This window comes from Pimephales promelas, chromosome 15 (genome assembly GCF_988280905.1).
Source record: "Pimephales promelas chromosome 15, fPimPro1.hap1.1, whole genome shotgun sequence".
Taxonomy (NCBI): domain Eukaryota; kingdom Metazoa; phylum Chordata; class Actinopteri; order Cypriniformes; family Leuciscidae; genus Pimephales; species Pimephales promelas.
The window spans coordinates 9,236,166-9,262,308 of record NC_142783.1 but is presented as its reverse complement, the minus strand read 5'-3'; the positions used below and the strand labels follow the sequence as shown (position 1 = coordinate 9,262,308).

The 26,143-nt window shown below is 39.6% G+C and overlaps 1 protein-coding gene across 2 annotated transcripts in view; it reads right to left on the bottom strand.

Moving 5' to 3' along the window:
• The window catches only part of LOC120488200 (kelch-like protein 29), a 256,509-nt gene that overhangs the window by 192,964 nt on the left and 37,402 nt on the right, over positions 1-26,143 (bottom strand). For both annotated transcript variants that reach the window (XM_039684777.2, XM_039684778.2), the window contains one exon: positions 3,794-4,132. In XM_039684777.2, the coding sequence (XP_039540711.2) occupies positions 3,794-4,132 (339 nt within the window). The remainder of the gene's footprint in view (positions 1-3,793; positions 4,133-26,143) is intronic.

Here is a 26,143-nt window from a genome sequence, read left to right as displayed (position 1 = left end):
AATTTTTTTTTTTTATGTTTTAGCTTACCTCAAGGGCATCCAAGATGGAGGTGTCTTTGGTGGTACAAGAGGTAAAAACGATATAAATACTGTTCGTTTTCTCACACAAACTGCTCGTTTTGTGCCTTAGGCCATCAATCTTACATTTACGAGTCATTAAATCATGCTTAATTTGGACTTCTCTGTGCATGCTTTTTGAGGTGGTGATCATAGACCTGCATTATATGACTGATAGACAAGAACGGTTTGACCTAAAAATATCGAAATTGAATCAAAGACACCTCCATCTTGGATGCCTTTGAGGTAAGCTAAAACATACCGAAAAATAATTTCAAAGTGAACTATCCCTTTAAGCACAATAAGCAGTGAAAAAGAACTCAATGTGGTGAATGCGTCAGCCCGTAAATATTAATCGATTGGTATCGATACATTGATTATACAGCCGACGATTTGATGGATCAATGTGTCTGCAAGAGTATTGATTTATGTGTTTATTTTGCCACGTCTATTTTCAGCATCAGCTCCGACATATGCGTACAACCTATTCCTAAGCTGCGGGTGGCACTAAGCTCATTATTGTCTTCTACTTCACACCACTTAACACACATTGCTTACGTTTCACAGTCTATCTCTGTTCACACACATTGTTAAGTCTGACTTTCAAGAGCGATGGAACCGTCAGAGCAAGCTGGCAATGAACGTGAAATGTTATGCTACGTTCACACCGGACGCGAATCGCGCGTCAAATTCGCGCCTGACGCGTCCAGTTTGACGCTTGACCACTTTGTGTTAATTCGCGTGTCAAGAGCGAAACTGGCGCGCGTAAAAACTAAAGTTTGAAGCGAAATATACGCGCGTGACGCGCGTCAGAATCGAAATCCGTTGGCGGCCATTGTTTTTATGTCGACCGAGCATTCATGTTGTCCCGCATCGGAGCGAAGATCACCCTCGCCCTCATCCAACTAATCTAGCTGTCATTTATTTTTTGTTTTGATGATAAATAGAGCCAGCCTTCAAAAGTTATTAACCTGTCCTGTGATTTTTTTCTCTCTCTCACGTCCAGACACGAATTTATGCACATATGTTGATTGTCTTTACAACATAATACTATTTCATATAATCTAGCTATGGAATGAATAACATTCAATACAAAATGAACATGTCTCGTACTATATAGAAATAATGTTTTAAGTGATAAAACATTTGCTTTGTTGTGCATAATCCCACCATGCATTTAGTCATATTAACAAAATAATTTATTGAAGCATCCAGACACTTCACCACGTGAGCAAGCAGCTAGGCTCCTGATTGGTTAACGTGGCGCGAATTCACGCCAAAGTTCAGATTTTTCAACTCGGGCGGCAAACGCGTGAATGCACAAATGGCACTAACTGAATCATTCGCGCTTAACGCGCCAGACGCTCAATTCGCGCCATTCGCGCGAACTTGACGCGCGAATGAGGCGTATTCGCGTCTTCCGCGCCTCGCTCCACGCCTCATTCGCGCCGCAGGAATTTTTCACGCGCGTAAAGCATCTTTGCATTGACTTAAGATTGAAATCATTCGCGCCTGACGCGCTATTCGCGTCCGGTGTGAACGTAGCATTACTCCAGTCAGCGTCATGGGTGTGGAAGTATTTTGGGTTCAGGAAAACAGATTGAGCAGTGGTAAGAGATGTTGCCGTTTGCAAAGAAGACTGCTATAGTGTAACATACACATTATATGAATAGACTGTGGCGAACAGGACATGGCCGACGTGAGAGAACGGCGTGAGGCCGGTGGTGTGAGTGTTAATGAACGTCAACTGTGAGACGCACGGTCTCGCGAGATGCGAGACGGTCTCGCATCTCTCACGGAGGAGCGGAAGCATAACAAGAGAATGTCTACAAAAATGCCTATTGTGTAGAATATTCATGTAAACACCGGTTGTGTCTCAAATGAAAGTAAACTGTTGGGTGGAAACCAGATGTGCAGCAGTATAATGATCCTTGCGTTTAATCTTAAAGTGACAGCAGCCTAATATACCTGCCTGCTGCTCTGTGTGATTAATGTGAATCACTGCTATTGACTGAATAACTCAATAAGAATTAATATTTAATTTAATTCATACAGGGAAGACTATGCAGTATTTAATTTTTACATTTGATTCCATTTTTTGTACTAATTTAAATTACCTATTAAAGCTGCAGTCCATAACTTTTGGCAGTCTAGCGTTTAATAAACAAAACTACATCAGTCACATTGTAGCTGGAGCTACATCTCTCTGTTTATGTCTATGGCGAGTCATGCAGATACTGGGAACTCCGCAGTGGTACGACTCATACCAGTCTAAAATAGTCAGAATAAACACTTATTATAGGTGTACCGTAGTGATTTAGGAAAAGACAAAAACACAGTTTGGAAAATGGTTTCATGCACTGTAAAAAAAAAAATATTTTCAAGATTTGTTATCACAACATATTTTCTTTTATCAAATCAACGTTATAATAATTTATTTAGTTGAGATAACTTATTATTTTGAGTTTCCGATGATTAAATTAATCTCCTTCATTGTATTAACTCACTTTTTCAAGTTCAATCAACTTGAAATTTTAAGGCAACACAGGTTACTTACTTTAAGTTAAACCAACAATATTTTTTACAGTGTAGTAATCACAACGTTTTTTCTTTTGTCAAATCAACTTAAATAATTTATTTAGTTCAGATAACATATAATTTTGAGTTTCTGATGATTAAATCATTCTCCTGTATTATCTCACTTTTTCCAGTTAAATGAACTTAAAATTAAGGCAATCAGGTTACTTACTTTTTTAAGTTAAACCATCAATATTTTGATGTACATTTTGAACAAAGAATGTTGAAACCTGAAAAACATAATTTGATTAACTCTAATAAAAGTATCCTATTATTGTAACTTTGCAATTGGAGTTTACATGAGTTTCCAGCATGTTGTGTGATGCTTTGTCCGGTGTGTTGAAAGTCTCAGTGTGGCCGGTACCATGATGAGTACCAAATGGGTACCAAAAATTGGTTGCAATCTGAAACACCACTGATAGAGGCCACTAAAAAATACATATAGCACCTTTAAATAACAGAAATTAGATAAAATAACACAAAATAACTATAATGTGATATATATCGTTATCGTGAAATAACATTTCTCATATTGTGAAATAAGAAGTTGGTCATATGGCCTCCCCCTTACCTACACTTTTCCCTTCCTAATACACACAGAAATATGTCAGATTGGAAGCTAAATGGATTTCGAAAAGCAAGGTTATTATAGTTAAATAAAAGTAAAATCATGTAATTACTTAAAATAATGTAAAATATAAAAACAAAACTTTTTTTAATTTATTTTATTTCAGCTACCAAGGCAACATTTCTCATTACTATTCGTTAAAATTATGTTTATCTAAAACTAAAACTGAATAAAATGAATAAAAAGTAAATATAAATCAAAAATATAAATCTAATAAAAATGGGGAAAAAAACACAACACAATTAATTACTAAAACTTTACCTAAAATTTTAATGAAAACAGAAAAGTAAAAACTATAATAAAATAAAACTATAATACTATAGTTCAAACTTAACCACAAATCCAAACCTGCAAGAATCAGGTATGGACACTTTCATGGGCAGTTTTAGTCCTTGGCAGTGTTTACCATTGAAACCAGAACATTTCTCTATTGTGTTTCAAAAAAAGAAAAGAAAGTGATATCAGTTTGGAATGACATGAGGGTGAGTAAACGCAGCATGAGACAGCGGCCACAGGTGTGTTCAGTCCTACCTTAGTCAAGGAGGTCGTACAGGTGGGAGCTAATCGCTTGCAGGTCAGCTCACTATTGGACGTGCTGGTTGTACCGGTGACCGGGGTAGGCAGGAGCGAGGGGATGACGGGCAGGGGGAGGAGGCCGGGACGGTTGTTGCCACTGTTAGGGACGGAAGAGGCAGACGTGGAGATACAGCCGTTAACGGTGCCGCCGCAGCTGCTGTTGGTGATGCAACGCTCCCTCCGCTCCCACACGCTACGGAAATCCCGCTCAAAACGCTGATGGTACCGTGACATCATGACAGAGCAGATCAGGAGAACGAGAAACACTTCTGCTCCAGGGGAGCTGGAGGAAACCTAATGGAGCAGAAGAAACATATTAACATCTCAAAAAATGATCATTACTTTTACAAATAAACACCAACAATAAATGTCAATATAAATTTAAATGGAAACCTAGGCTCATTGGAAATGACATTTTTTACAAAAACATACATACAAGATACGTACATACTGTAGATTCAATACTATGTTGTGACCAAAAAATACAATCACCGTGCATGATTTGTTAAATAATATATTATGACGTTTGTATCAACCATTTGTATAACCAGCTGCTTTAACCAAACTCTAATAGTATCTCAATGATATTAAAATAACACTACTTGAAATAACACTACTTGAAAGTCAACCAAAACACTGCTAAGTATATAACCATTCTAAACAAATGTTTTGTAAAATAAACTAAATAAATATGTTGCCACAGTAACATTTAATTGTTCCAGAGAAAACCAAAGATGCCATTTCACTTCAAAACTGGCATGAAATGTGAAAAGCAAAGCAATATCATTTTGTAAATGACCAACAGAAGGTTTTCCCCCATGTTTTTTTCACACACATCTGCAATGTATAAATAAATGATATCGCGCCTCTTGTGGATATTTCACCTGAAAAGTGCAGCAAATTGTAGTTTTTGCAGAAATATAGCCAGAGTCAAGTATTTCCAATGAGTGTAGGTTGTACAATGGATTGCTAGAGAGAAGATCAATGATCATTTTATGATCAATTATACAGAAATAAAACAAATACATTGCCATTCAAAGACACTTCAATCAACATAAATGATTCAATTGACCCTTCGCTAAGCCACGCCCGAAAACCGCCACTGGCCAATCATGTCGTAGCAACCGTAACTATGCGTATAACTCAGGCAGAGACGAGGGCGGAGCAGACTCAGGTGCAGTCCATGTCAGTGTCGCCTCCATGGCCCCCGCAGAGTACCTAGTGCCCCCCCAAAAAAAAATACTTGGGAAAATTCACGGGAGGAACCTCTGGGTGGTAAACGGGTTCAGGAAAGGTCTCCCGGAGCTTGAAGGGCGCAGTCAAGGTGCTGCGCAGAGGCGGGGCCGGCAGGCCGAGGCGCAGAGGCGGGGCCGGCAGGGCGAGGCGCAGAGGCGGGGCCGGCAGAGCGAGGCGCAGAGGCGGGGCCGGCAGGGCGAGGCGCAGAGGCGGGGCCGGCAGGGCGTGGAGTCTGGGCACGCTCACCGGGGCCTGGCGAACCGAACGAGTCCTCCTTCTCCTCCTCCTGCGGCGGTGCGTCACAGGGCTGGACAACTCACTCACTTGAACTGGAGATTCAGCGCTCACTTGAACTGGAGATTCAGCGCTCACTTGAACTGGAGGAACTGGATATTCAGCGCTCACTTGAACTGAAGATTCAGCGCTCACTTGAACTGGAGATTCAGCGCTCACTTGAACTGGAGACTCACTTGATTTGGACCAGGACACACTTGACTCACTTGATTTGGACCTGGACACACTTGACTCACTTGATTTGGACCTGGACACACTTGACTCGGCCGTTGACTCACTTGACTCGTTCGGCCCGGCACTTGACTCGGCTGGCACGCGCTCAGTCGAAAACTCTTGAGGCAGGAATGCAACGGAGCTCACGTGAAGTGTTAGAACAACAGGATTCACATGTCGCGTGGATTCGGGGGACTCCTCACTAAGTGCTGGTTCAACTGGGCTTTCATGTAGCGCAAACTCGGCGGAGCACGTGTGAAGCGCTGGTTCACCGGGAGACTCTAGATGCGTGGTTTCAGTGGGTACCTTGTAAAATGCCGAATCGTCGGGTCCTCTGTGAAGCAAAAGTTCCAAAAAATCCACAGTAAGAAGTGAACCGCTCATGGAAAAGGCCAGATCAATATATTGGGAAAGAGTCCAGCTTGGACTCTGGAACGGTATATCAGAGCCGAGCGGTTCAGACAGTCCTCCCCGAAAGAATATCATTAAACAAAAATCATCCAAGTAGGACTGATGAGAGAGCTTCAAAAAATCCATCACAAAAACCTTGAGAGGACGTTCTCCTTGGCGGAGGCATACGATCTGTGCTGTGGGATCCATTGCGAGGTCCGTGTTCCTCTCAGCCGCTGGATCAGTAGTGGCTCAGTATTCTGTCATGAAACTGCACATGGAACATGAACAGAGGTGATCCAAACGCAGGTTTTATTAAAGAGGAGAATCCAGAGACAGGTACAAGGAAACAGGCAGGGGTCAAAACCAGGTAAGCAGTCCAGATCAGCAATCAAACAAATTTAGGGATTAGGCAAACGGGAAGACCAGATACAGGCAGAGAGTCCAGGAACCGTGAAACTAGGAAATACTAAGGAAACTAGGAAATACTAGAAAAACACTCGAAGCAGTCACACACTGAGCCCCGAACAAAGGGGAAACTCGGGCTTAAGACAGGTGCACTAAACAAGATAATAAAACACAGGTGCATGAAATAAACCATAATCAGTCCAGGGTAAAACATGAATGAAACAATAAACTAGGAGGGAGTGCCCCCCAGAGGCTCAAGCGGGCACTCCAGCCGCAGATCGTCACAACAGCGAAAACAGTGTGCAAAGTAGTTCCTTGTTGTGGGAAGGAGGAGGTGGGAACCAGCTGACATTTAAAATACTAATTAAATAAACAAACACAAAAAGAAAGTAAAGATGGCAGCCCCTCAACCCCCACATAATAAAACAAAACATCAAATAAAATAGTCCAGGCCTGGTCCTCTCTTGATCTTCACTGTTGTCGCTCCTCCGCTACGAGACCGGTGCGTCACGCAGGTGTCGCTCATTATCAATCACGCCACCGGCCGTTCGTGTCAACTGTTTTCTATTGTAATAAATTTTAAAATACAATTTATTCCTATGTTGGCAATGTTTAATTTTGAAGCTAAACAGGTTACCTTTCAATGCACAATTTTGGGAATATATACAGTATATATAGTGATTTTTATAACCAGCATTTTTAACCAGAAAATTCTAAAATCTATTCCCAAAATCATGCAGCCCTATAGTTTGTCTTGATATAAGCATGGTCATAGTTTTTTTTTTGTTTTTTGTTTTTTGTTTTTTTGTTTTTTACAGGAACCAGATGCCACTGAGGAGTCCTGCTGACTTAAACAATCACATGAGACTCATTTAAATGGTAAAATGAAAAATCAAACTCCATGGAAATGACAGGTATGTACTATGTTTCAGGAATATCACAAAGGTGTGTGGGAACCAAATGGTTCAAGGTCCAAATGAGAGTTTCAGTGCAGCTTCAAAGGGCTTTAAACGACACCAGACAATGAATAAGGTAGGGCCCTATGAAATCCGTTTTATTTTTTCCCAAATTCCGTTTTATTTTCTCCCAAATTACGTTTTTTCCGTTTTAATTTTTAGGAATTAGGTTTTTTTTTACCCTTGAATGTTATTTTAGTTGTAAAAATAATGCTTTTAAAGTCAATGAATAAAATGTATTAAAAAATACAAATAAATTAGAAATGACCTTAAATTTATTGAGGTAATACAGACATTTACTCAGTAGCCTTTTCAGGACAAATACTGCATGATGCAACATAACACTGCACTCTTCAAGTAACAACAAAATATGGTTATGAGCTTTAAACTGTCCAGTAATATAAATTATATAAGTTTAAATGAAGTCACACTCTGTCTCTCACGGAGTTCTCTTCGCTTTTGTCCAGTCCGGCGTCTCATAGACAGACGTGGTGTGCACATCGTGTGTGTGTGTGCGTGTGTGAGAGAGACGCGTGAGTGAAAGAGATGGAGGGAGAGCGGGGAAATACAACTGAAAGAATATGCAGCGTGTTTTAAATACTGTTAAAAACCGAAACGCAGTATGTGGCAGTGAATTAGTCTATGTGTGGGAAACACTGCATAAGTCACGTGCAAACTGCTGGGCTCGGCACTGACGGCTTATAGCGTTGAGTTTCTTAACTTTTAGCCGACGAAAGCAGAGCCGTGGAGAGCCGCTTTGCCATGCTTTCATTGTTTTGATTTCATTATTAGAGCTGAAATGACGGGTTGAGGGGTTTGTGTCGCCCAGATTTGCTTTCCCCGGTCTGCATTTTCACCAGACATACGCTCATCTCCCACACAAAAACAGAAATTCAAACCAAATATGGAAAATTCCACGAAATTCCGAGTTAACACTAGATTCCGCTTTAATTGGCCAATTCCGCGATTCCGTCCATGATTTCATTATCGTGGAAATCATAGGGCCCTAATGAGGGTCTTATCTAGCGAAATGATCGGTCATTTCAAAAATAAATAAAAAAAGTTTAAGTTTTATAAGCACAAATGCTCAACTTGCTCTGTTCTGTGATGAGCGTTTGTGACTCTCCTGTTCAAACTCGTTCATCAAAATGACAAATCTTTTTTCGAGTCATGACTCGAAGGGTCCTAGATAAGACCCTTATTCATCGTCTGTTGTCGTTTAAAGCCATTTGAAGCTGCACTGAAACTCTCATTTGGACCTTGAACTGTTTGGTTCCCATTGAAGTCCATTATATATAGAAAATCCTGGAATGTTTTCATCAAAAACCTTAATTTCTTTTCGAATTTAAAGTGAAGTACTCCTTTAAGTTATAAAAACGTTATTAAAAACGTCCAGTTTTTTTAGACATTGTATTAACATTCTTGCTTGGTTATAAGAATGTTATTAGAGCATTAAAGTCCCTGTAAAGGCAATTCTACAAAAAAGTTCTAAACACATTTTAAATGTTACATATGTATTGCTAAAACATATTACAAAGACTGTGAACTGTGAAGTACTGAAATGTGGAGTTAGACCGTTAAACAGTTTTTCACCATTGCAATTTTACGGATTGTTTGGGTGGGGCTAAAACAGGGCTCGATGACGCGCTGGAGCCCATGAGCTCCTGGACACACCCCTATTTGATGACTCACAGAGTCTGATCTCTCCCCTAACACACAATAACACTCCCCGAGCACATTCACCGCTCAATCGCGAGTGACTGTCGGTACAATTAGTTACTACAGCTGAGCCTACAGTTTTCTAGCTAGCGATGCCTTCAACACAGAAATGCATAGGCAACTACCTGAATGTGATCATGTACAAAACAGATTGGTATCTTTATTTAAAATCCCTAAAAACGATCACATCAAGAAGAAGTTTTTAGAGAGCCAACCTTGATGAAGAGCTGAGGATCACACCAACACTCTGTAGTGATCATTTTACACGGGATCGTTTTATAAACTTTCCTCAGAGACAACTGATAATCCGCTGTTACTGGTGAACGGGGCAGGACCGACTGTCTCCCGCCTCAGTGTTCATTCTCCCGTCCCGAAAGCAGTATCAGCTAATATCACTGTCGACACTAGCTTTCCCGCGAGTGGGCGTGGTTTCTACGCAGCCAGCGGACACGCCCCCAGCATTTGAGAACAGAGATAACTGCTAATTTTTTCAAGATTTTGATAGCTTATTTTATGTACTTCCCGGCTTTTTTTATCATTCAAATTGGCTGGGTGGCACACATTTTTCTGTGGTGTGACAAACTCAGAACACATACTTATTTTTGACTTTACAGGGACTTTAAGAAATAACAACTTTAGCATGGCGTCTTCTAAGGCCCTCTCTCTCGGGGGTTTCCCTGCAGGAGGTATGCGATGCTTTGGGTTGGGTTATAGCCGCATATTTTTTTATATAAGTTTTATAGTCTGCACCTTACTTCTACATCAGGTGTGCAGGCGCTCTCCTCCAAGCTGTGCCTAGACAGTTCACACTGAGAGTGACTTGCTTCGATCTTTTAAAAAGCTTTCTTTGTGTGCTGGCATCCTTTCATAACTTCCACATTCTGCTAGCGCATGGTACGTCATGTGCTACGACATAATGCAGCACCAATCAAGATTGGTCTAGTGCAGTGTTTCCCAAACCTTCTCCAGGAGGCACACCAACACATTTTGGATGTCTTCCTTACCTAACCCATATATTTCTGATCTTAGAGTCTCTACTAATGAGCTGATGAGTTGATTCAGATTAGGAAGAGTTGGAAACCGTGTGTTGGTGTGACTCCAGGAACAGGGTTGGGAAACACTGGCCTAGTGTTACATGTGCTTCAGATGCTTCTCACTCAGGGCATTTCCCAAAGTGATGTCATATGATGCAGCGTCTCTTTCCCTTCTCAGGGAACAAGGGTTACAGTAGTAACTAGAGATGTTTTGCCACTTGCTTTAGCAACTTAATATCTAAATCTTAAGAAGTAATAAATTAAATAATAATACACATGGTTTATATACCACATGTACATTACACACACTGCAATATGTACTGCATACACACTGTAAACGAAATTTGTATGAACCTGGCGTCAGAGATTCAGTGTCATGATAATTTCATTCATGCACTGCACTGCAAAATAAAGGCCAACAAAGATGGAAAACAAGTAAAAACTGTACGTGACACGGAATCAAATCCCTGGGAATTGCACAAGGCATGTATTTGTCACCAGTCGCTTTAAACTAAAGCTGGAGAATGGATCCAACAGTTCAAACGGCTGGAATAAAACTGATATGGTTTATCTTATCTCTGAGATGTGGTTAACAACAAGCAGGAAAAGAAAAAAATAAATGTAGGAGTCATCTCATCTGTATGTTGTACCAAAGCTCTAGTAATGTGAGATATGCAAATTATAGTATCAATGTGGGCAAAAAAAACACTGGTGCACAAATTGCTTTGACATAATGAAGAGGAAGAGGATTAAAATATGTACAGTAGCTGCATTATGTTCTGTGTCTTCACACTAAGCTAGCAAAACACAAAGCATACCATTAAATTGAGCATCCTGATCATTCAGTGCAACCTCATCTAAAGATGCCTCATGAACTATTCATTTCAAATCCATCAAGAAAAGATAAAGAGAAAACTCCAAGCCTTTTTATTATATTTTGGCATTTCCTTATCATAAAATGAAAAAGTTTCTATGCTTAGCTAAGCATTGCATAATAATTATAAATGAACAAAAGAGGAAGATCACATAACGGAAAAACAGATTTAAAAAAAGCATGCATATATTGAACGTTTTAAAACGACGTTTTACATTTTAAATGTGTCTCAACGAATCAGACTTAGTTGTGGATCCCAGTTGTGGATAGAGCCACAACTATGTGTTTCATAGTTAAACTGTCACCGTCCCACAGGTAGGACTTCACCATTATACATTTAAAACAATAATATCTTAGTAACAACCTAAAGTAATATTGACAAACAATAAGTCATTTGAAAGCTTACAATCTGTAGTTTTCATATTTGGTGACTTATTTTTAAATAAATTGCAGAGGAGCAGTAGTTTATCAATTTTCAACAAGAATATTTCATACTCATTAGGCGTTTTTAGGGCTTTGTTTTAAAATGGCAAAAAAAAAAAAAATGAAAAAAAAAAATGAAATAATTTTCTACAATAATCTGTCAAATGTCTTCTTTAAAACAATACCAGCCATAGGTCTATTTTCTATATTTATAAGCATTCTTGAATTACAATCATTAAAGTTTGGATAGTGATTTTAATGTCTATGCAAAAAAAAAAAAAAAAAAAAAAAAAAAAAGTCCGTAATCTGCATTTCACCTTTTATTTCTGATTTTGTTACTTATAAAACCACGCTCTGATGAACTTTCCATTTATGATCTAGATTCAATCTCTCCTGCACCTCACAGATCATTTCATTCACTCTGCCACTCGAGACAAGATCCTGTCATGTGTGAACAATGCAGCGAGAGCTGCAAACCTGCAATATGGAATGCCAAAGCTGACTTAATTAAAAATAAATAAATACATAAATAAATATACGTAGAAATGTAAAAAGCAAAAATACACAAATAAATACAGAAATAAATATATAAAGAAATGTAAAAAAGTACAAATAAATGAGTATGTATACTTTTATTTCCTTATTGAATTAAGTCAGTTACTTATTGACTTAATTTTTAATTAAGCCAGCTTTGGCATTCCATACCGCAAAACTTCCGATGCACTTGGACCCTCGGCTTTCTATCCCTGAACTGAACAATGACTTGGGATGAGAATCACTCGCAACATCATGAGAATCACTCGCAACATCAAAATGTGTGGTGTTAAAAACACAATTGTCATGATTCTGCCATCATGTCATTGATTTTTCTAGTCTTTTGGCAGGATCATGGCAGAACCAGGTTTTGTGTACAAGCGCATGGCCTGTTGTTTGGCCCATGTGCTTGTGTGGTCTCGTTTAATACCCCACCCCCTTGTTATCCTCGTCCTGTCATTATTACCTAGTCTGTGTCACCTGTTCCCCTTATTAGTTTCTCCCTATTCAATCCTCTTGTGTTTGCTGCCCTGTGTCGGTTGTTCATTGTCAAACATTGTGTGTTGCATCCTGTGAGTACGTAGTCTGAATCTTATGATATTAATTGTGCTTTGTGTAGCTGTTTGGTTTATTTTCTTAGTCATTAAGTCTGCATCTTGTCCTAGTCTACTTTATTTCTTAGTCTTGGAATATTGCCTTTCAGTTCTGTTTTGCCCCCTCGTGGGTTTTGTTTTCTGTTTTGTTTTGAATAAATTGTGTGTTGAGCATTCAGTCTGCTTTTGGGTTCATCTATCCGCATCTACATGACAGAATAACCCCCACTTTAAGGAGCGGCTACCAGACGCTCCTCAAAGGGACACTAAGCACGGGACAAGACAGAACGAGACATGGACAAAAACCAACAAAACATAGCAAACATAACTAAAGGGATACATGAATAAACAATAACAGGGTTAGGGTTAAACATTAGAAACAACATACAAGGCAAAGGTGGTGGGGTAAACACAATGTCCTTAGGGGGAAGTTCAGGGTGGATGGGAGGACTGGGGGTCTTCGGGACGAGGTCTAAGGACGGGGAATCCGGGAGGACTTTGCTGAAGACACATGAGATGTCTTGGGGGAAACAGTCTGAGGCTGGCAAATGACAGGAGTGCTAGAGGAAACACTAGGCAGCTTGAAAGGGGTGGAAACTGCCACAGGGACAGAAACGAGCGATGGGACGGGACTCTTGATAAGGGACACCGGAGGCAACACAACAAGAAACAAAACAGGGGATGCTGTGGGTAACTGTGGATCAGAAGTAAGAACTGAGCTCCCCGAAGAAGGCAGAGTACCAACGCTCCACATCTCTGAATCAGAGAGATCGTCGTCAGACGCTGACTGGGGTTCGGCGCTCACGGCAGCTGACTGGGGTTCGGCGCTCACGGCCGCAGTGGACTCGGGACAAGACAACATGCCAGTTCTGGCTGGAACTTCCAGGATCTTGGATAAACTCGACAGATACTCAGACAAAGTTCTTGCAGCAACGGTGATAGGCAACTCCTGATCTGCTGACACTGACCGCAAAACGGCCTCAGGGACAACGCTTGCAGAGGAAACGTGCTCTGGTACAGTGCTAGCAGTGGGAGCGTGCTCAGGGATAGTGCTTGCAGTGGGAGCGGGCTCTGGGACAGCGCTAGCAGTGGGGGCGGGCTCTGGGACAGCGCTAGTAGCGGGAGTGGGCTCTGGGACAGGCAGAGATGAAGCACGAGAGGCTCCCCTCCTCCTCCTCTTCTTCCTAGGTCGTGGCACGGACGTCGTAGACGGACCTTTGACCGGTTGGAGAAGCTCAATGGGGTCTGTGACCTCAGACAGAAGGACGGGAAGGGGCGACTCGGTCGAGGATGACTCCGACGGAGAGTCCCACGAAGAACGTCTTCCTCGTTTGCCCCGAAGATCAACGGGAGTAGATGAGACCTCGGGAGAAGTGGAGTGGATCTGCTCCCCTTGAGAAACGACAGCCAGGACCCGACCCTCCGGAATCACAGGCAGCTTGGCTGGTGGCGACAACACGGAGGGACCCTGCGGTAGACACAGACAATCCACCATGTCCCGGAATGGGCGGTGAACCAGTCTCTCTCGTTCAGCCAGAGGCAGGGAAACATTGAGGCCAGCTATGAAGTAGCGATTTAGGAGGATGCCAGGTAAGAAAAACCTCCTTTCAGCAACTTCAGCGTACTCCTTCAACAGCAGCTCACCCTGAGGGGCAATTGGGACCTTGCCCCCCCTCGAGTCGGAAAGGGTCTTGAGCCACCAATCTTCAAGAAGATCCAATTGCTGATCTCCAGGTGAAGACAAACAGTCTGCTGGGTTCTGCTTTGGTCGGTTCATTCGGTCATGTAGATGCGGATAGACGAACCCACAAGCAGACTGAATGCTCAACACACAATTTATTCAAGACAAAACAGAAAACAAAACCCACAAGGGGGCAAAACAGAACTGAAAGGCAATATTCCAAGACTAAGACAATAAAGTAGACTAGGACAGGATGCAGACTTAATGACTAAGAAAATAAACCAAACAGCTACACAAAGCACAATTACTATCACAAGATTCAGACTACGTACTCACATGATGCAGCACACAATGTTTGACAATGAACCGACACAGGACAGCAAACACAAGAGGATTAAATAGGGAGAAACTAATGAGGGGAACAGATGACACAGACTAGGTAATAATGACAGGACGAGGATAACAAGGGGGCGGGGTATTAAACAAGACCACACAAGCACATGGCCCAAAAAACAGGCCATGCGCTTGTACACAAAACATGGTTCTGCCATGATCCTGCCACAAGACAAGAAAAATCAATGACATGATGGCAGAATCATAACAACAATTACAGACACTTGAAGCTGGACCCTTTTACATTTGAGACAGCGATAAACCACCCAGAGGACTAGCAAATACTAGGAGAAATTGTCAAATCAACTCCAGCATTACAGCAGTATGATTTACAAGGCCAAGCGCCACTTTCAATTGTATCACACCTTGAGCATGTTTCCCCCATAAATCTCATTTTATGGAAGGAAAATGTGCATAAATGATCACTAATAAAGTAGAGTGGCAGTTTAATTATCTGCTAAATAAATACCTCATAAAAATTTAGATTAAAGAAATGAGATGGGATTTCAGAGCTCAGATAAAAAATAGTGACAAACTTTAAATCTTCAAGTCCAACATAAGAAACAACATGAACAACCAATTAAAATGTGGAAAATGTGTATGTGGCACTAAAAGCGCATTCAGTTTTATGCGAAACAAATAAATGTGATTCTGTTAAAGTTTTATTGCATTGGTTGTATATCGCAGCAGTTAGAAAATAAGGATCTAACGTGTTTGAAAATAACATATCAGCTACTCTAAACCCTAAAGCATTTCAGGGGGCATTGAGGGCTCTGGAAGCAATATTTTAGAAAGATGGCATTGAGGTGTTCTTGGGGGGAATTTGTTTAAGGCGTGTATAGTATAAGCCAAAATTTTTAGAAGATGAAATCATTCTGCAACATTCTAACATTGGAGCATCCTTGGACACATCAGTGCGACAGTTCCAAACCATGTGTCCTGTTGTCGGTAGGGCTGTCGCGATAACCGCAATATTGCTGTACCGCGCTTCTGACAAGTCAACCGCAGAGGATTGCACGTAACCGCACCAACCGCGATATTCACGTTTTTTTTATAAGGCTTCTTCTTGTTTTGAACTTCATGCATGTGTATTGAATGTTAAACAAGTTCATAATGATAACAATAAGACTGTTTATCTTGGTGATGTGTAGCCTACAGAGGCTTCACACAGACAGTGAATGAGAGAGATCTGCAGAGCGCGTGCGATTACCTGCGTCTGTATTTGAAGTCGTGAAAAGGTTGCCGTGTCAAAGGAAAGCGAAATATTTGTCTTATCATCATTTTAACCTTCACGTCACGGGTATTTTAAAGCGCGTCAGCAGCAGCGCTGGTCAACATCCCACAGCACAAGGAAGCTGCGGAAAATAATATCACAGAGTCACGCATTGAATCAATGCCATATTGGTCTCTAATAAGTGAAGCATCAGCTTCCGCGTTACCCATGCGACGCATTGCTGATCAGCTGAGCCTTGAAAAGTGGAACTCAAAGTTAAAAATAATTAACATCTTGTTTCATTACATCTCTTTTAACGAATCAGCTTCTTTGAACGTGTTCGTTGAATGAACGGTTCAAAATCCGTTGTCATAACAATATGCGCGCTGAGTGAAGTGAAAGCCTTTCAATCATGCTTTCAATGCACATGACGCTGTTTAGTTTCGGTTATTGGTTAAATGACCTTGTTTTTGTCCATATCGTATACTTTATTTATATAGCAACAAATACTTATAAATTAAATAAATAAATAAATGGCGGTAATACCGCATATCGCGCTATTGAGCCACTCAACATTACCGCAAGGGAAATTCCATAACCGCGACAGCCCTAGTTGTCGGTTGCAAAAGCGTGAGGAGTGCATCAGAAATAGACAGCCCGTTCTCATCCTTTAATGTCATATAGAACGCTATATGCAAAAACGGCGCTATACTACGCACATGGCACCCTTTATCATTAATATAACACGCGAACCCAAGACGTTATAAATCCTTTAGCGTGAATATGACACGCACACCCTACCCCACACTTAAACTTAGCCCTCACAGCACGTGTTATATTAACGATAACGGGTGCCATGTGCGTAGTATAGCGCCGTTTTGTCATATAGCGTTCTATATGACGTTAAAGGATGAGAATGCGTTGAAATAGAACAGGGCATCCGTTTGCTATCGGTGACTGTAGACAGAATCACCAATTATAATGGGTTCTATGTGATTTGATGCGACGAGTTGTGCTGTATGCGTTCGGTGTACATATACTTTTTTTTCCTTCTTGTTTTCCTTTGGGGGGAAAAAAAATTTCTGATTGGTAGCAGTTTGTGATAATATATATAATTAAACATTTGAATTTCAAATGTTTAAAGGGCACCTATTATGGAAAATTCACTTTTACATGGTGTTTGAACATAAATGTGTGTTGGCAGTGTGTGAGCAAAATCACCCTAGAATGGTAAAAATCCACCCAGTGTTTTTTTTTACAATCTCAATAAATCATATGCACTGCCTCAGAACGTGTTCTGAGATTCAGCTCTTTGTGACGTAGAACGGGAGACAGGGGTTTGATTGACAGTGTGGCTGTGGCCTAGACCCCGCCCTGGGTGATCTGTACACATCATCCTCCATTGTTTCAACGACGACAGCCGGTAATGTCTCTTGGAAACATAAGTGTTCTGTCGTGGACTCGTGGGTTAATCCTGTTGTTGTGGCTTAAAAGTTAATCCTCAACTGTGGTTCGTCATCTACTGTTTGCGATCCACCGTCACATCCAGTAACAGTAAGTGTGTTTTATGATTTTTGAGCAAATAGTCTTTTCAGTCAATGTCAGCCAATTCAACAACAAATGCGTCTAAAGTTGTTGTCGTCGTAGGATGTCTGTGTAGGCTATATAATTTAAACCTTGTTTGTATAGTGTGTAACCACACGTTTATATATATTTAAAGATATTGTATTAAAAACTGCATATATGTTGTTGTTCTGTATGTTAGCCATCTCCTCACCTCCTCACATTTGCCACAGAAGCACCCGTATGACAAGTAAACATGACGCCACAGGTCCCCGTCCCTCGCATAAATGTAATTTCGCTTGTACGTAGCAAACTTTATCACAGTATGTGTATGTAATTTCAAAAAAAATTGCGCCAGCATTAGTGTTTATGTGTGTCTGTGTGTGTGTGTGTTGCACATGCCCATCATTTCAAAGGGAACGCGATTACAACGCTAAAGTACATAAATGTATCAAATAACCATACCGAGACGTACTGGTCCATTCTCATTTATGTTTATTCTGCCGGAGTCTCTTCGTACTATTTACATATTCCGATTCAAACGTACGCTGAATGACATTCAAAACAGCGCGTCTCTCACTCTCTTAGCCCTTCTGCTTACCGACTGCATAGGTATCAAGTTACGCCCTCATCCAAAGGCAGGGCGGGGATATGCAGCTCATTTGCATTTAAAGCCGTATACCTCCGAAACAGGTCATTTTTAAGCAGGCCCCAAAATGACATTTTCAAATGGTTATAATAAATTAACTGTGGGGTATTTTGAGCTGAAACTTCACAAATACATTCTAGGGACACCAGAGACCAATATTACATATTGTAAAAAGGGGCATAATAGGTGCCCTTTAAAGTATTTATAAATATCATTTATAAGCACTCATATATAATTTCTATTTGCATGCCTTTTTTGCTCCTTAGAAAACTAATGCTAATTATGTCAGTCATAATTTTAAAGACACCTCAACCTCACCAAAGGCTACAACACTGAAAAACACAACAAAATACTATGCATAAAAATTTTGTAAATCGATTTATTACACTTATTGTTGAATCAATTTAATGAATCTTTTCTGACTTAAAACTGACCACAAACATTTGAATGGTGGTGTAAATATAATAATTATAATGAATATATAATAATTACCAAAATTAATATAAAGGCAATGAACTATACCAGTACTCAAAGCCAATTATAACAGTGCTCATTAGCATAGAGAAAGTAATTTATTGTAAAAAAAAAAAAGCATCACTGTTATACTGTTATATAGTTGTTTTATTAATATGTTAAAACAAAGTTTTATATATTTTCCACTTTAATTTTATTTTAAGTGATTTTTTTCTGTGGTTGTGCATTAGTGCTAGTTTAATAAAATACAGATCTATTTCAGTTTTAGTTATTTCAGTACTTCAAGTTAAACTAAATAAACATGAGAAATGTTGTTATTTTATTTCATGTAACAAACATGTCTTTATGGCTTAAGTTAACAATTATAACCCCGCTTAACCATTTTACACAAATACTGTACCTTATATTTCCAACACAACCATATTTATAAACATTAGAGAGTTCAATAGGCACTGCAGAACCAAAAGGATCAGGAAATCACACAATGCAAAAACAAATCATTTCATAGCAATTCATTTTCCTCTTTTCTGTCACCTATGACACCCAAAGGCACACAAAAAAAGTACAAAAGCACAAAACCCGCAGAAAAAAAAAAACAAAGCCAGGAAAAACACATGGTTTCAAGTCCAGCTGTGCTGAAATGCGATCAGGGGTGTGTGACGGGCTTATGATGCCCCCAGTAATGGGGAAACAAGCAGAAAATGTATTCATAAGGGTTAAGCCTCTTTGCTAAAACACAACTCCTGCTGCTTCACGCTGTAAAGAGCTCCATCAGAGGAGTGTAAGAGACGGCGCCACAACGCTTTATCTGCGGTGGGCGGCACTGCTCTCCTGTCTTTAGCTATGCTTCACTAATAATGCGTGACTGCCACATGACCGCAAACAGGAACTACTAGCAGAAGAGTCCCAGAAGACACCAGAGACATTCCTGCTGCACTTTGGTTGACCTCGGATCTCACATCGTCCCAAACACTCCCTCTGAGCATCTCGGAGCGAGACTTCTGCCTGATCAATTATGTCCATCTGTTGAGTTGTGTTTTGCTTTTATTTTCACGGTCGCAATGGAGGAGAATATAAGGGCACACTGAGAAGTTACACTTTCCGTTTCAGTGGTGTGAATTAAAGGGACAGTGCATTGAAAATAAATTATATACATGTATACTGTATACACACACACACACACACACACACACACACACACACAAACATAAAAAGAGAGAGAGAGAGAGAGAGAGAGAGAGAGAGAGAGAGACTACTTATTTACTCATCTGAATTCATTCAAAAACCTGTATGGCTTTCTTGCATTGAAACCATAGACTGTAAAAAAAATATGGACATAGTATCCGTGACGTCACCCATAGGTTTCTGAAGAGCGTTTTTGAAGCCTAAAGTGGGCGGGGCCGTCCGTCGCCATCTTGGCAGCGCGTCACCTCTCGTCACTACCTGATCAATTAAAATGGGCAAAGAGGCGGGACGTGGGAGGAGCTGAGGTACTAATGCTACATGCTTCAGCCCTCACGCTGAAGTGACAGCTGATTGAAAAGTAAAGCCAATGGTTCATGTTCATGTTTTTGTCCTTCGAAATATTATAATAGTTAAGACATAACTTAAAGTGAGATTATTTACTTTACTTTTTTTATCAACTTTATTAATCTCACAAGGGACTATTAGTTAAGAGCATACAAGTACATAACACAGATCACACACATTTCTCACAACATACAAGCTGTCAACTATGTGTATCGTGATGCATTATTATTCTGCTAGTTAAAAATGTATTAGTAACTTACAATATTGCTCAAAGCTTGAGCATGTGACAGTGATTCAAGCACATAATGTCAGTCAGCATCTCACGTCAAGTTCGTAAAGAGCTTTAATTCAGTCCATTTTACAATCTGATTTTGGCCGCCTCTCAGTTTCTCAGATGGGTCAAACCAAAGATATTACCTCAGAAGTTCAAGTAAATGCACTAGAAATCGGCGCTCATGCAAGGGTGTGCATCTATTGCATGGACGGAGAGAACACACTGAAATCATCGGACATCCATTAGTGCATGAGAGGGAAAAACTCTCACTGGAAACTGAAAATACAGCGCTGGTCGTTCTCTCCATACTCAACAACGACGGAATCCAACAGCATGCACGAGCGAAGGTATAATACATGTATTAAATTGTATGAAATAATCCCGGAAAAGCACAAACACAGCTGAGGGTGACGCTAACAGACAGCAGACAAACAACTTGCAGTGAAAGCAGCGGCAATCCACCCGTCACTCAAGTGGCCACGCCCTTAATTATGCAGAACTTTAAGGCTTAAATATAATTTAAACAGACGAGTTCGAAAAAAATTCACCAAGCTGTAAACATGTTTTTTTTTTTTTTTTTTTTTTTTTTTTTTGCTGTTAAGTTAGACATTTTAACATGGGGGAGATACAGATTTGACTCGCTTTTGCAGTCAGCTTCAAGCGGCCACATAAATTGCAGTTTAATTCACTTCCGTGTTGGCTTCAAGAGAGAGACGGGGAGGTTGCCCCTTGATTAAAACTAACTGAAAACTCTTTTGTTTACACTTACATTGAAAAGGCCCTGGACTTGCAAGCATTAAAACAGCAACATGACATCATGACTTTTGCGTAAACATATACGCCACTTTCGAGTCAGGTGGCGTGTTATCTCCACGCATTTTGAGCTATCCGCGTGTATCCGCGTGTATGCGTATATGTCTACGCCATTAACGTCCGCGTCATTCCGCGTGTCTGAACACGCAGTCAAATCTCCAGTCATAAATGCCATTAACCCCAGTGACGGTTAAGTTTAGGGATGGGGTTGAGGTAAGTCATATCTTTTTTTTTACCTAGGATGGTAAGGGAACAGTTATAAATGCCATTAACCCCAGTGACGGTTAGGTTTAGGGACGGGGTTGAGGTAAGTCATATATTTATATAACGTTAACTCAACGGCGTTCATAAACACGCTGAAAGGCGATTTTGCGTCTTGATGGCACGCCAAAAATGGAAATACGAATTGGCGTGTCATACACACGCTACTTCATGAGATCAGTCTGAAAACAGACACTAAGTCATATGATACACTTCTGTGAGAAACACATTTATATGCAAACACCATATAAAAGTGAATTTTGCATCCGATGACCCTTTTAACAGTATAAAACACAATAGCAGGTTTATTAGGCAGCTGTCCCTTTATAACCGAATACCCGGATTCAATATATAGTGTTGCACGGTGCACCGATACTCGGAACTATAACTATTGCGATACTCGGAAATTAAAAACCTCACGATACCTAAATTTATTAGTATCTATACTTTTATGAATGACCGCGTTCCAGATTTGTAAGAGACGTATTCCATGTTGGTGTGTGTGCAACGCACGGTTTCAGTCCCTCCATATGGACATCTGTTTTTCTCCTCACGCACGCAGCAAAGAAGCTGCAGCTGTCATGAGACAAACACTACAGCGAGACGGCTGCATGTGCGAGCACAAGTGACTGGGCCGGTCTGATAGTTATTATACCTTGCAAGTTCTTAGCAACGCCATCCGGCTGCCTGTACACAATAGTCTCTGCAACAGCGATAGATTGTAGCGCCCACTCCGAGTAAACATGGTGCGTGACTGTGCGAGACGCAAATTACACTGTATCCATGCAACTGATAGCAGCGAAAAAGAGTGATCCGCTTGATTTAAAAAACAAAAAAAAAAAAAAAAAAAACAGATTTTAGTGCTAGATCTCTTATTTAATAGCAAACTAATTGAATTCTCTACTGGTTAACTGGAGATGTTTTATTTATTTTTGTATTAGGTGTACAACCCCCCCCCCCCCCCAACTTTTATAGCATAAATAATGTGCAAGCTGCTAAAATAAAGTGTACAAAACATCAGCCAAAATGATTGGCTATATGATTATAATCAGAGCATGTGCATGTTTGTCAGTGATGTATTTATATTAGGTTATTACAGCATTTAAAGAGCACAGACCTAAGCAAAGGAGATGCATGTGAAACGCCTTGTAAGAAATACTTTACTTTTCAGGAAAAGTATCGAAAAGTACCGAAATCGCAATTCTTGACTTGGTATCGGTATCAAAACAATAATTTTGGTATCGTGACAATGACAACGCTATATACGTATGCATTTTCTTTGAAAATACTGTTTTACATAATTTTCAGTTTATTTATCCGTTTAAGCACAAAACCGTAAAAGAGAATTAAATTCAATTTGCACGCTCAGCCACCATGTCTAGATGCTGTTATCTGGGCATATGTATTTTTTAAAACTCTGAAGTGTTGCTAAGGCCGTGTGTCCACCAAAGCGTTTTAGCCAGCTAAAAATGCCAGACTCTCTGCTGAAGACGCCGTGCTTTGACAGCGCTTTGGCAGTGCAGCGTTTTTTCCGTTGAGACGTTTCATTACTATGATACTTACAGAATAACCACAGCACAGTTTACTTGTAACTGATTTCGCAGATAATTTGTTTCATACTAAAAAATAATTTTTCATCCATTTTGTTTGGTTAGCTCTGCTGGTTGATGTCGTTGTACATAAAGAATGTTGTGACAGTTGGTCAGTGTGGTTTAGTCCTGCCCCTCCTCAACTGTGATTGAACGGCTGGGTAGAAAGTGACAGTAATGAGCGCTGCATTTTATTCAAAGTTGAAAATTTTTCAGCTCTTGGCGCCAGTAAAAACGCGGGGCGCTTCAGCGTGAAAAAAACGTTCAGCACCTCGTTACGCTCATGGCGTTTAAAAAACGCGGCGCTTTCATTGAAAACATATGCCAGGCGCATGGAAAAATGCTTTGGTGGACACACAGCCTAACACAACTCATTGTTTCTCTCTACACATTTACATGTAGAGAACATATTGCGTTCCCTTCAATCCGTTCCTTAACTTACTTTTCTTAAAAAGTCTTACATTTAACAAGAATTTTTAAAAAAAAGTACAAATGTAACAGATATAATCACTATAAACTAATTGAGTTGCGTAAAAATTATTAAAAAAATTAATCAAATAACAGCATGCCGGTTTGGAATGACATTATGGTGAGTCAGTGACACAGAATGTGCATTTTTAGGTGAACTGTTCCTTAAGCACTGGTTTTCACACTAATAAACAAAGTGTGGTGACTCAAATTTGCATAAACACCTCTAAACCTTGATTTACATTTATATTCATCTCTATGCTGTGCATCCTCTAGACATTTTATCAAATTTAATTCCATTTTTAATCAACAGAGCCACCAATCTACCGCACTGGACTAGTGCGTGTAAAGCCAAGGGTGAAATTAGTGTGTTTTCTAAGATGTGCAGATTCGTTAGCTACTGTATTTATTTCCACCGTTTCCTTCAAGCAAAGAAACAGGCTGCAAGTAAATTGGATGTTTACCGTTCAAAAAAGATGTACATGTGGCTAATAATTTGTGATTTGGATGCTGAATAATGCATTTCAGTGCTGGTAATAACAAACACTTTCAGAGCAGAAGATATAGACGGGAGAAACCTGCATTATGGATTAGCTTCATATGAATGCACTCTACTAAATATTTCAGAGCCACGTTCTCATCTGCAAAAAAAAAAAAAAAAAAAAAAAAACAATTCGGTAGAAGACTCTTTCGCATTAGGCTATACGTGGGAAATCAGGAACGCAAATATTCTACTTGAAGTAATGCAAATATGTTTATTTGTGTGCATCCATTCAAGCTCATTTTAGACTTATATATCATTTGATACATGATTCATTTTTGTTTGTTGGATATAGAAAACAAAAAAGGCATTTGCATAATAGAACAAATTTTACACAGAATACTTTTCTCAAAATAAAAAATGTCACGGAACCACACACCCAAGTAAAACAAAAAAGAACCTAGTAATTAGTAAAACTTAATGTTAAGTTAGTGTCTCATTCCCTCTTGGGAGTCTTTGTGCAAATAAGAAGAACCGTCACACTCCACAATCTCCTACTGGAATCAAATGAGTCTGAAACACTAATTTGACAATTAACAAAGTAACTCACAGTACAGCGTCTAGCAAAGGAAAAGTAGGAGTCATTATGAACCATAAGGAGCACAAATTAAAATATTAATGCAACATATGCATGATGTTTAGGAAAACAATGCTTGACAACCGAGAGTTGACACATTTACCCGTACATATACAACCGAAATCTAATGTCACGCTAATGTCACGCATGTTTTAAGCTGCTTAAAATCAACACCCAGCTGCTCCTTCTTTGTTTAATACAATATTTTGCAGAGAGAAAAAAAAAATGCACTGGGTCAAAATTGCACTGTTAAGAAAGAGAGAAAAAAAAAACAGATAAGTTGCATCGATCGCTTTGTATTATCTATTCAGAAATTATGTAAAATACATGTAAATAAAAAAAAATGATAATGCCTTAAAATTTTAGTTGATGCAAAGATAGCGAGAGAACAAAATGTTTATTTGAATTAATCTTTTTTTTTGTTTGTTTGTTTAAAAGAACTCAAATTTTAAAGTAACCTGGTAACTTTAAGTTTAAAACCAACAATTTAAATAACCAAGCCTTATTTATTTAAAGCAAAACTGAAACTACAGGTGTGTGTATGTGTGTGGAAATACATATTCTACACAAATAAACAGGCTAACGTGTCTCTCTTATTCAGCACCAATCCAAATGTGAGTGCTTGGTGACGCATATTCTGTGTGCTTGACTTTAATTGCATTATATAAGTCGCTATGGAATAAAAGTCGCAGCGTATTTTAGATGTGATCTGTATTCCAGAAAATTCGGTGTTTCATATTATTAATAAGATGATGAACAATTATCAGTATCATTATTAGGACACTTAAGATTTAGCATTATTAACGATTTGACTGCACTGACACTGAATTTAGCTAGAGTAGATATCATTGTTTTCTGCAGAGAAGCTTTATAGATGAAATCTACTAATTTCACATTCAAATTAATTTTTAGAATTAGTGAGGTATTTCACAACTTTGTCGCCTCACGAAAAATGGCCAATTCTCTGACTTCAGTCACTGATAGCCATGTAAATATTTTTCTGTTGAATAAAAATTATAGCAGAAACCCTACTGGTTCCATACGTCTGTATACAGTCATCCCACCCATGTATAATATACTCTCTGTCTCTTTTAGTCTTTGGGAGTGAGTAGGAAAACGATGCAGGAGAGCAGCAGGGAAGGAAGGAAAAAAAGCATGATTTGGCTTCCTGGCCGGCAGACTACCGTCAGCACCACCTGCACCGCTGGCTGCCCAGTAAAGCAGTATTATTACAATGTCAGCTTTAATCAACATTGTAGTCAGCAGTGAGATTGTGCAGAGCTGCAGTTGTGTAGGAGTGTGGCGTCCTGATCAACCCACTGACCACTGAAACACACGGACACATACAGCTTGAACAGCGGATGCTTGAGGTCCACTGTTCAAGTAATATTAGTGCAACAACAGTGAACAGCTGCTATTTTTGTTTTTTTACCATCATTTTATATATATATATACATCATTAAAAAAAATTACATCATTAAAAAATTCAGTCACATGATCCTTAAGAAATCAGTATAATATTCTGATTGATGCTCAAGAAACATTTATTTTTTATAATCATTGTTGAAAACAGTTTAATATTTTTGTGAAAACGGGTTTGCTGGT